The 12,278-nt window shown below is 35.9% G+C and overlaps 1 protein-coding gene across 7 annotated transcripts in view; it reads left to right on the forward strand.

Annotated features, from left to right (window-relative positions):
* SUPT3H (SPT3 homolog, SAGA and STAGA complex component) overlaps positions 1–12,278 on the forward strand; it is a 253,602-nt gene that overhangs the window by 161,404 nt on the left and 79,920 nt on the right. For all 7 annotated transcript variants that reach the window (XM_088052751.1, XM_088052748.1, XM_088052745.1 and 4 more), the window contains 3 exons: positions 7,392–7,478; positions 8,626–8,716; positions 10,234–10,370. In XM_088052751.1, coding sequence (XP_087908877.1) covers positions 7,419–7,478; positions 8,626–8,716; positions 10,234–10,370 — 288 coding nt within the window. In that variant the 5' untranslated portion in view covers positions 7,392–7,418. The remainder of the gene's footprint in view (positions 1–7,391; positions 7,479–8,625; positions 8,717–10,233; positions 10,371–12,278) is intronic.

Raw genomic sequence — 12,278 nt, forward strand, 5'->3', positions numbered from 1 at the left:
CATAAAGGCACTCAAAGATGTAACATAGATGGAAACAGTAGTTATTGTTGAGATTCTCCACTTGGAATATCTATAGTGATACTGCTGTGAAAAAGAAGCAGTCCCTTGGGAAAGTTTCAGAACAAATTTTGTTAGTTTTATTTTAAATTGGACTAGATGACTTTTCCAGCTACAACTATTCAATGATTCTACAATAATTTCCTCCAAAACTTAATCATTTATATAGTTTAGATACAGGAAAAATTTATGCCAGTGATTTACAATGGAATGGCACCATTTACCTCAGCATTTAAAATACTCTGACAATCCTAGATCAGGGACAATCAATAATAGAGGACATCTGCACTCATCTTCAGAAGTGGGGAAATCTGTTTGCAGAGGTTGGAGGCTTTTTGGCTGTGAGAATTTTTCAGTTTCAGGTTGGCTAATGAATCTTTCATATCTATAAAGTTCACACTTCACAAAGCTTTTTTTCACAGTCTCTTGCTTGTTCTAAAGAACACTCCTCCATCATTTCCACTTGAATGATGTTTTTCAAGCTTTTTATTCCTCCCTTGTAATAATAATGGTGCAGTAGAAGTTTCCAAGTTTGTTTTCTTGACTGCTGTTACCACCAGCAGTGGGAGAGAACATCAGCAGTGGCCATCCCCAGTGACACACCAAATCTTGAATTAACACCTATGTAGCCACTGAATAATTTGACCACATTAAAACTGAGTTCAGTGAGTGAATACTTTTCTGTACCTAGAGACTTTATGGTTTTAATGTTGTTGGTATTAATTCACTTAGTTTGGTCAGTGTTGCCTGCTATAAATGTCAGGTGTGCAATAGGGTTTCTTTTGTTTCCTGGAGAGTAGAAGAATTACAGCTACAGAATGTTGGTCCAAAATGTTGATTTTGGAATTTGAATTGAAAGAAGGAAAAATAGGAAAAAGTCATGCCTGAAGCTAAAGTTGAAATACTGTTATTGTTCATAAATGCATTAAATTCTTTTCCCTGTGTGACAGAAAGTTGAAAAACAAGCTTTAATTTATGAAGTTAAGTTTAAATTATTTATAGAGAAGAGATTTTTTTTAAAATACTTTGATTCCAGCTCATCTTTTGCAAAATGGAGGTATTAATTTTACTGTTTACTTGGATTTTTTTTCCTTAGTAATCTATTTAATATAATTTTAAAGGAATCATTCTGTCTTCGATAGATGCAGAAAGTAATAGAGCCCAGGAACATGGTGAATTTTCCTGTTGACCCATTCCATTACACAGGCTGACTCCACGGAGTTTTCTAAAGTCTCTGTACATATTTCTGATGTTTTTCTTCTTTTTCTTTGGTATTTTTAGAAAGATCTTGTTTGTAACATGAAGAACATAAACTCAAACAAGCTGTCCATGTTCTTTCTTTGCTGTTTTTGCTCCCTCTGAGTGTGTAGCTCCTTTTGTTGCACTTTTTCTACTCTGATTGTACTGAATGTGTTGCTAAAAACCATAAAGAACAAACCAAGAAATACCCTCTGACCTTTTCTGTGATCAGAAGAAGTGTGTGAGGTGTGAGTCAAATGAAGAAAGATGCTGATGTCTATATTTATGTTAAATGTTCAGTTTAACAGATGGGAGTATTCAAAAAATGTACTCATCGTACTGATCTGTGGGACAGTTGGATACCAGTGGTGTGGTAAAAAATGAGTAGTCTGAGGTGTGGGGCTGTTTTTTTGGAGCTCCTGGGACTGACTTTCACTCAATTTCATTCTGAAGGCAGCTGAAGGAAGGGCAGTTTTCTCCTGTGACTGGAACAATCTGTGTTCTTAATTTTATATCAGCTGTTTGTCACCCCTGATGTTGAAGTATTGGACCTGTAGATGTGTTCTTTATGCTTTTGGAGGGAGAGAGTCCCTGGATAACCTGCTTATTGCCAAAGATGCTTTTCTTCTCCAGCTACAAGGAACTGGCTGCAGACTCCAGATCTGTATCCAGATGCAGCTCTCTGGGCTGCCTGAAATAGAAGTCAAGAGAAGGTGAGGTGAAGCAGTCACTCTTGCTTCAGGGACTTGAGAATGCAGTTTTCATAAAGGGACAAATACAGTAAATTATGTCCTTGAAACCAAGATCTCAGTAGATGGCAGGGGCTGTGGGGTATGAACTCGTGTTTTCTTATTATGATCTGTATGAACTGAGATTCACTGTATGTCAAGCATAAAATATGAGCTCTTACCAGTCTCTACAGCTCCCTGAAAGGAGTTTGAAGCCAGGTGGGGATTGGTCTCTTCTCCCAAGTAACAAATGATAGGACTGGAGGAAATGGCCTCAAGTTGTGCCAAAGTAGGTTTGGATTGGATATTAGGAAAAAATTCTGCAGTGAAAGGGTGTCAAACATTTGAGTGGCATGTGCAGGGAATTGGTGAAGTCACCGTCCCTGGAGGGATTTGGCAGATGTGTGGATCTTGGGGACGTGGTTTAGTGGTGGCCTTGCAGTGCTGGGGGAGTGGTTTGACTCGATGATCCTAAGGGTGTTGTCCAACCTAAACGTTTCTATGATTCCATGATTCCCTAAAGATTTAGAATGTGACACAGAGCTTCATCTTCTAGAGGTCACATATAATCAACTGGTGTTACATTAAATGATCTTCAGTAAAAAATGCTTACATTTGAAACTAAATACCGATTACAAAGAAAATTGATTCTCTTTTAATCTGCAGATGGTAAATTTTCTGGTTTAGACATCTTGTGACGTTTCAGTTGTGCTGGTGAGCCCTTGTGCAGTGATCCTGAATCATTCATTACCTGCCACAGTGCTCTAATGGGCTCCATAATGCAATTATCTCCCCAGGATGTGCTAAGTGCATAAAACACATCTCTGTGATGACTTGTGGAAATAAACTCAGTATTTTCCCTCTCTGTGTGTGTTACTACAAGAAGCTCATGTGTCACCATTAGTAGCATGTGAGATATTACATAGAAAGTTTAAAGTAAAAACCTGTATTTACCTTTTCTATTTAGTTGCCTTCATAAAAGTATCAGGAAGGTCTGTTTGGAATGTATTTACAGGACTATATCTTAATTCAGAATATTATTTGGTAATTTTACAGTAGTGTGGCTTTTACCTAGAAAAGGTGAGAAAATAGAACATTTTAATGCGTATTTAATAACACAACAACCTTCCTGCCTCTAAAAAAAAAAATCACCCAGGTGAACTATGATCTAATTTTCTTGTATAATGAAAACAAAACTGTAGCTCCTGCAGCATTATTCTTGGCTCTCAGCAGTTCCAAGGCATGCAAACATCACCATTCCCACTCTGTCCTGCAGTTTAACTGGAAGGATTATGTCACAACACGGTATGTTTGTTTTCCAGCTTTTTGTCTGTTTGTCCATCAAGACGGTTTTGTAGAAGTATCGGTGATTGTTGACTTTGGAGGTAGTGGAAGAAAAAATAATTCTGGAAGAAAGAAAAAAAGCAGACAGTCTCATTGAAGTAACTGTGCTTCTGTCACAGGAGAATGAATACTCCTTTCAACAAATCTATAATTTGCAGAAGTTGCAAAAAGAAAATAGCCGTAAGGTGACTGTTAACATACTTCAGTTCATCCTGCCAAGAAAGTTAACTTCATAAAGTCATTAAACTTGTGATTACATTTTAAAATATTATTCCCCAGCCATTTCTTCTTAGGCTTTAAAATATAGTTACTGTATATACTACCTTCTTTGTAATGGGAAAAATTGTAAAATGTACTTATTTTTCATAAACTTCTAATTATTAACAGAGCTATTTGCGCTCCTATCGTTAAAATAATTTCAACACTTCCGTTACTTAAACTTCACTTTTAGGGGTTCATAATTCTGCTATAGTAAAAATATATTCGGATTCTAAGGTCTCAGACATTGTTTGCTGGTATTAGTGAATTTAGCCTGTTTTTCTTAAAAAAGCTGAGTAATTTGAATTGTTTGCTGTTCTTCAATATCATCCCAAACAAAATATTTTGTAATGTGGACTTAATATTTTCAAAACTGAAAAAAACAGGAGAAGACAAGCGAGTATGTTGGAACTGCTGCAGCCCCAAATTCTGTGACTGGCAGTGAGGCTTGGAGAAGGGAGATGGTGGGAAATTCTTGCCATAACTGCTCCTAACCTCATGTATGAACAGTCCCTGCAGCATTTCTATCGCACCCATCATCTGGAGTCACGGGCAGTGCTGCTCCCTGAGTGAAACCCCCCGTGCTCCCACTGCAGCCAGGGGTGAGGCTCCTCCTGATCTCAGGGAGCTGAGAAGGGCTTTTTTGAAATGACAAATGCTGGGGTGCTCGGAGATGGATCGGTTCTTTGGCACGGCTTCCTGAAATCCCCCTTCATCACGCAATGACTCAACCAGGCCTTCAGCTCCGGAAATTCAGGAATCAGGGCTTATTGCATATTAATGGCAACTCTGGGACAGTCAAATAAGACAGTTTGTTATAATACTAATTATAGCAAAGCACTCAGGTTGTGGTTTGAATGAGTCAATTATGTGTGTGTTAAACTATAAATACATCTTCCCCCCAGCCTCGGCTGTGTGGGACGTAATTTTTATTTAATTGCTTGGATACATATTTACCTGAGCATACCCCGGTTTCCCAGGTAAATACGTGTACCAATGCAAAACTCATTACGGTCTGTTTGGATAAATAATCCATATTTTATAACTGTACAGGAAGTAATTATTTTTGAACTTTGCTTTCTTTAAGCCAAAGAAATTAAATGCTGTGTGTCCATTCCTTAAAATAAAATAGATGCAGAAGTCGAGGCAGTACGAGAATAAAGTTTTCATTGTTTTGGTAGAAACTGAGAATATTATTCCAGATTTTGATCTCGTGTTTAGCCCAGAATAACTCCATTAAAGTAAACAGTGTTATTCAGGATTTACTTAGATGCAAATGGGACATGAATTTGGCCTTTGCTCCTTACTCTCCTTTTCTTCACTGCAAGGCTCCTGCAAGCAGCTCACACACAACCTTTGCTATAAATGTCATTGTCGTGTGTTTGTCATTTGGAAAAAGAAGGTATTTCAGCTACATGTGGAAATTAGCATACCTGAACTTTATATCTGAGAGAATCATGGAATGGTTTGGATTGGAAGGGGCCAAGAGATCATCCTTGTGCATGTTTGGGAATTAGGGCATATCCCTTTGGATATTTCTGCCATTGTTTTACACGATATTTGGGAAAGCTGTGTTGTGTTATCACCATGCTAAGGTCAGGTTTTCTAACACTTTTAAGCTCAGTGGGACCAAAGTCAGCCTTGGCATAAATCCATTAGCTGCAATAGATTTACACCAGAGAGGAATATTGGCTCATTCTTGGTAATTTTTTTTTTATCCAACTCTTTATATTTTATGTTAGAAACATAAGTAGCTTGCGTGCCCTCAAACTAATCAGAATAAGAAACAGTTTTGCTTATGCCAAAAAATAGAGCTATCATTTTTCACATTCTTACATTTTTCAAGTGAGATTATGTTACTGTGACTTCTGAATTCCTTAAATCTCTCTGGTCTCGGTGACTGCAAGGGCCAAGAGAGGCTTCCAAGGGGAAAATCTGAACCTGTTCACGCAGTATGTTTTGTGTTGTGCATACCAGATACAGTTAACGTTTTGTGTGCTTGTGATTAGTGTGGAAAAAATTAATGCAGTCCAGTATTATGATTTATGGACTGAATCTTTTGCCCACTGAACACTTGCCAAAATGAAAATTCCGCCCCCCCCCACTTTCCCCTTCTTTGGATATTAGAAACAGCTACTGTTTTTGTTGATCTTTTTAACTTCTGAATAGGCCTATTTCAAGTCATAGCAGCATGGGAGCTCAGATTAATAATATACTTATTCAGCCAGTGATACTGAGTGAAACCATTGCTAGTGTGAGTATGAAGGATAGTATTTCTTTAAATTATTTTCAGGTGCATTAATGCATTTCTAAAGAATAATATAGAGTTATTTGCACATAAGTTAAATTGCTGTTTATTGATCATGTTACAGGTGTGCTTGAATTTTACTATCAATAATTTTTGAAGGTGTCTCTTCTTTTGATGACTTTTTTGATGTTCTCACTGTCAGTTTTCCATCAGTGTTAACAAGGCTGAGGGCAAAAAACCAATCAAATACTGATTTTTGGATTATGTTTTTTAAGTTAGAGGATAAAGTGTGAAACATCCCTTCTATCTCAGTCGATACAGCACTGTGTTTTGTGCTGAAACTGCTTGTTCACAGAGGCGGTGGATTCTCCATCCCTGGAAGAATTCAAGACTGGAGGGGACTCTGAGAAACTTGGTCTAGTTCAAGGTCCCTGCTCATTACAGGGGTTGGACTAGATGATTTTTAAAAAATTCATTCCAACCCACTCTGTGATTCTGTGATGATCTTATGCCAGAACAAAAAGCTTGTGAGGTGAAAGGAGCAAATCCCATTGAATCCTTTTGCACATTTGGGTTGAATCTCCTTAGCTCAGCACTTTGATAAGCATCAGCTGTGCAGAAAACCCAGGTTACCAGGTTTCTAACCCTGTTCTAGTTTTGTGTAAAAACCCCAGTTTCCTGCACCTACTGAAAACTGATGTATTTAGTCCTTTACAAAGAGATTGTTTTGCTCTTTACAGCACAGTTTGAGGCATTCGAGGCCTTTGTAGGTATTGTCACAATGGATGTGAGGGCAGTCCACTGCTTCACACTCCTTTGGTCACCTCTTATCAATTTTTGTGTCATTCCTTGCTCAATCAAATCTTTATCACTTTCACAGCTGAATGGCCTGGTCTGCTCAATAGGTTTTTCAGTTCCTTCATTAATAGAGTTGGTGTTTCCTATCAATTCATTTTCTTTCTCCCAAATGAAATAAGAACATTCCTAAAAAAGTTCTTCATGTGAGTCTGGTTTGTACTAATGCTAAGTCAAGTAGGGGTAGAGTTTCTTTCAAAAAATACTTAGGTAAGCTGTTTAAAATTAATATTTGTTATTCTAAAAAACTGGGAGAGGGATCAGCCGGCCTTCCACAGTTGCAGATAAAGTGCTATGGCAAGAATTTGGCATTTTTACATTGCCTGAGAGAATTATATGTTCATTTTCTGTGCTAAGAGAAGAAAAAAAAAAAAAGGCAGCAGGACTTTTTAAAAGCAATCATTTTAAATATAAACAAAAAAGCTTTTTCTTGAGATTTGTCAAAGGTCTTTCAGGCTTTTCATAAAATTGTTATTCACTTCTTGGCAAACAAGACTCGAGTGAGTGACACCTTTGAGAGTCCCAGCTTGTGTTTTAGTGCACAGCTTGTATTTTGCTATGGACAACCATACAAAATATTCTCTGACTTTATTTAAAACAAACCCCAGTGAATAAAGTTTTTAACACTGAAAAGGCCATCCTAATTTATTAATTTATTTTAGTTGCAGCAAGCAGCTGAAGTTTCTCAGATGAGAGGAGCTCGAGTCATCTCTGCTGAAGATCTCCTGTTCTTAATGCGCAAAGATAAGGTACAGTGATTAGACAGAAATTTCTTATTTTATGTAGTCAGCTGCTTATTGTGTTTTGAAGTGCTTTCTTAACCTATGTAAAGGAATCCATCATCATGAATAGCTTTATTTAAAAGTACAGCTGCTCTGCAATTGTATTTGATCAAGCATGTTGTAATCATTCTGTAATATCTAAAATAATAATTGTCTTTTTTTGAATTGTAGCTTCAATTATCAACTCTTTTTTTTTTTTCACAAAGCTATAGGGTAGATAATGTACCTTAGAGCTCAAAACAATTTCTTAATAAGATATAAATATTGATCCCTATACTTTATGTCCCTTTAATTAAAAATCAATCATTCTAAGTTCCCCCAGTTACGAAGGGTGTCAGTGTCACAGTTGACAATGTGACCGTTATAGTTTTGTCATTTAGACTGTCTATAAATCCTCTTTATTTTATTTTATAATATTTTTCCTGTTTTTTATCCTGCTAAAATCTTCAAATTTAGGTATGGCCTTGCTTTCTCTGGATAGTAAGTAGAGCAGGTCAAAAAGGGGGGAAAAATAATTTTCCCTCCTCAAATTTAATAACTATTAAAAAAATTTTCAACTTTTTAAAATTATATTATTTATTCTTTCTTTATGTCCTTTTCTTCCTTAGTTTCCCTCTTTCTCTCACTCTTTTCTCTCCTTTGTTTTCCTTTCCTCATTTGACAGGTGAAACCTAACGGCCAAAATCATTTCAAAATTCAATAAAACATGAAAATAAATTGCAGTTTCTTTATCTGATAGAAGCTATAAGGCTGTACTGAAAACAGCAACTGATATGGAGTCAAAGTTCATTGAAATGTGCATTTCTAGACTAGAGTTTCCAAAGTAAGCAAACATTTTGGAGTGCCATAAAGAAGCCCGATATATGAATTTCTCCTTTCTGAAAGTCAAAGCAAAGTACCAAGGAGCTCAAATAAATAATATTTAATATGGATTTTCTACTGTCCTGAGGTACTTTCTATGTATTTTCTGAAGAATTTAAAATGACAAATATTTTAAAGTTATATTTACTAAGTAATGTGCTACACCTTTGCATGTTTGTGTGTTACAAACATACAAATTAAATAAGAAATAACTATGTAATAGTCATTATATAAATGTATTTTTTTCTCACAGAAGAAGCTTCGAAGGCTACTTAAATACATGTTTTTTCGAGACTACAAATCTAAAATTGTCAAAGGAATAGAAGAAGATGACCTCCTTGAAGGTAGAAAAAAGAAATTACTTAGTTTGGGAGGGGCTTGATGTTTTGTAAAAGTGCTGAACAGCTCAATGCAAAGTATTAATGTCTTGCTTGATAGTTAGAGACACAAAAATAGTCTCTTTAGAGGAATTTTGCTGAAAATCTCTGCTTTTCAATTTGAAATGTGTTTGCATTACCATCCCCATGAGCAGTAAGACTTCATGTGAGAGCTTTGTTGAAGTAAGAAACTTGTGCTGATTAAAGAGCTAATTGATTTCAACATCTGTATTTTAAATGCACCACCTGCAATTGAATGGGCACTTGCTAAATTATTATCAAAATGTTTTGACATGCTTTTTTTAAAAAATCTCTTATGATCTGAAGTCACTGAACACTAATATATGACATGTATTTTTTAAGGAAGTCACAGATTTTATAACCAATGCATGTAAAGGAAAAACTCTTTGAATTACAAATATATTAATTTATGCCATATAGTTTCCTGGTTTAAAATTTTGTTGATTTATATTGACATTAGAACTAACATATCCATTGTAAAAAGTTAAGTTAAAACTTATAATGGCAAATCTAAACCTTTACCATACTGTTAAAACATCTAGCAATGTCCTTACACAACTTTCTGTATTAAACTTACTTCCTTTCTCAGAGTCTTTTATTATTTTTCCCATACAATGAATTCCTTGTGTTTGGTTCCTCTGAGCTTCCACATTGATGCTAGGTGAGCACTTCTTGCTCTGACTTCATCAAGCTGTGGATATGTTTTTGTCAGCTCATTTGAGATTAAATTTGCCTGTTGCATTTTATTTTTATGTTTTGTGTATGCAAGCAATCTGGCAGTACAGCTTCTTACCTGGCAGCTTTGGGGTTTTAATACTTTAGCTTGTGTCACTACTTAAAGCAAATAATAAAATACTTTTATTTTATAAAATAATAAAAAATTCCCCTAAGCCTTTTAGATGTTCATGAAATGCTTCCTAAGGGCAATTTATACTGGAATTAAAGAATGCCTTTTCTAGTGGGCTCTGATAATTAAAGCCATTAATTTTCTTTTGTGAATTCAGTTGTTTTATAGCTGCTGTGCTGTTTAGAGCAACAGAGATCATCTTGCCAGCATTCTCCAGGTTTAACTGCAGAGCAGTGGTCCATCACCTATGGAACTTAATGGTCATGTTAGTGTTTGCTTGAGGCTGTAGGAAATGAAGATGTTCTGTATGTGTTCAGGGAAGAATTTTTCCTCAATATATTCTGCTCTGTGACTCAAGTTCTTTCTGCCAAAGAGGGGTTGTTTCCTCTACGGCTGTGAATTATTTTTGTGAGAAGAAATGATAAATTGGCAGCAGATTAGTTTTCTCTAGATTATGAAAAACTACTTGGTTATATTAAAAAATACTAAAGATGATGTTCTGCTGTTACTGGAACAGAGCAGTGACATCACCTTTATTTGACATCAGCAGTGACATCACCTGATATTTGGAGAAGCCAAATAGGTTGTTTGTTCTGTTTTGCTTGTCTTTGTGAAGACAAATTCAACAGCAATAACACCAACAAGAGGCAGAAGCTGGCCCAAGACTTTCTCAACTCCATTGACCAGACTGGAGAGCTCTTGGCCATGTTTGAAGATGATGAGATCGATGATGTCAAGCAGGAACGGATGGAGGTAATTCTTTCCTTTTATTGATTCCCAGCAGAAAAATTATGAAGCATTTAATGCACCATGCTGTTCTGATGCCTTTTTCATGCTGCACGTTAAATCATTGTTACATGTTTTTTCTTTTGCCCAGATGGTCTAAAGAAATCCTATTTCTTTATTTTCCTATTCCTTCAAATGTTTCTTGATATCTAAGCACACATGTTGAGAAGGAAGATTACAGAAGGGTAGTTATGGATCTTTCTGTCTGCTGTGTATTTGTACTTTCTTCCAGTAGAAAGCAAATTTTATTTATAAATATCCCATGCAGATTTTTTGCAACAATTATTTATCTTCTTAGCAATTTGTTTCAATAGCATTTGAGGACTCTTCATATAACACAGCTTACAGATGAAATTAAAATATTCTGTGCTAGCATGCTTGAGTATAAACTCTTCTCTCCATCCTTTCCAGGCCTATTTTCTGTTCTCTGTAGTTAAGAAAAATTTTGTCTACATTAAAAAATGCAGTGCTACATGACTCCCATAAAGCTAGGCAGGATTGAGAAGTAGTGTAGCTGTGTTAGCATGGGAGTCTGTGTTTTTGACTAATTTTCTGTGGGTGGGCAGGACTACCCTGTTATTTTGGTAATCTGGTCCACAGTGAATGCAGAGAGTCCTTCACCCTTCGTCGTGCTCAATTGCTCAATTCTTCCTCAAGTTTTCTGTAGACAACTGGATGTCAAGCACAAAAATGTGCTAGGAGCACACTCATAATTCCAGAGAAGTATTTGAGCCAATTTCCATCCATTTTCAGACATCAACAGAGTGGACAGAACTAGTGAAAATTCGATATATTGTAGAGTGATTTCTATACTTTGGTTTGAGTTCCCTTTCCATGCTGAGGTGGCTCATGTGTTTGGTAATATTTTTGTGGTTTATATTTGGCTATTAGGGCTTCATTTCACTTTCAGGATTTCACGGAAAATTCTAAGAAATAACGGAATTTTTATCCTGTGCAAGTTGTAATTCTGCTTTCTTTCTTTCTTCTTAATGGAGCCTCTTTTCAGAACTGCAGCATTCCCAATCTTTCTGCTCCTTTCTGCTTTGCAATGGGAAGAAATCAAAACCTAATGAAGAACCACTTCTCTCTAAGAATTTGGTTAGGAGCAAGTCCCATTTCCCCCCAGCTGAGAATTTCTGTGATTGAACAGTTGTACCCAACCACTGTTTGTATTTTGGAAACTGGTGGTTTCTTTTCTTTAACCTCTTACTTATTTATTTATGCAAAATATTATGTTTTGGATAAGGGGAGGCAAATCCTTTGAGCTTGTAAACACAGAAATAGATAACAGCATACTTCTGAATGAATGGGTTGAATTTTGAATGAATGTGCTTGAATTTGCACTCTCTTCTTCCAGTATAGTAGTCTTCTGATCTAAAGAGCTATGCAAGTTGATAAAAGTGTGGAGTTCTCTGTTGTAGACAATGGCAAATCTGAATCTGTGTTTGTCTGTCAAGCAATGTGTGTCTGTGATCAAATATTTGCCTTTCCTCTGACTATATGTTTTGGATTTTATTACTAGACTGTAAATCATGAACTGTAGTATTTGTGTATATTATATATAAAAAGTATTTCTTCTCTATTGCTTGACTTCATTACATCTTGTGAACTCTTGATCTATTTCCATGTTAAAAGAAAAGAAAAAGTAAATCAAGATCTTATTTTAGAATACAGTCATGATTATATACAGGTATGAAGCCAGCACTATCTATTTGCTTTCTTATTAGTCTCTAAAACTAATGACAAAACATGAAAGCCTGTTTGAAACATGCTACTCAAAATGTTTAACGTATTTTGGGCTTTGTTTTGTTTGGGATTTTGTTGTCACATTGAGGTGGGTGGAAAGGAATCAAAGATAGTAGGAAATGTGATCCA

Source organism: Pseudopodoces humilis, chromosome 3, assembly GCF_049639895.1.
Source record: "Pseudopodoces humilis isolate 2021_Gansu_Grassland_sample_001 chromosome 3, ASM4963989v1, whole genome shotgun sequence".
In the NCBI taxonomy this organism is placed as follows: domain Eukaryota; kingdom Metazoa; phylum Chordata; class Aves; order Passeriformes; family Paridae; genus Pseudopodoces; species Pseudopodoces humilis.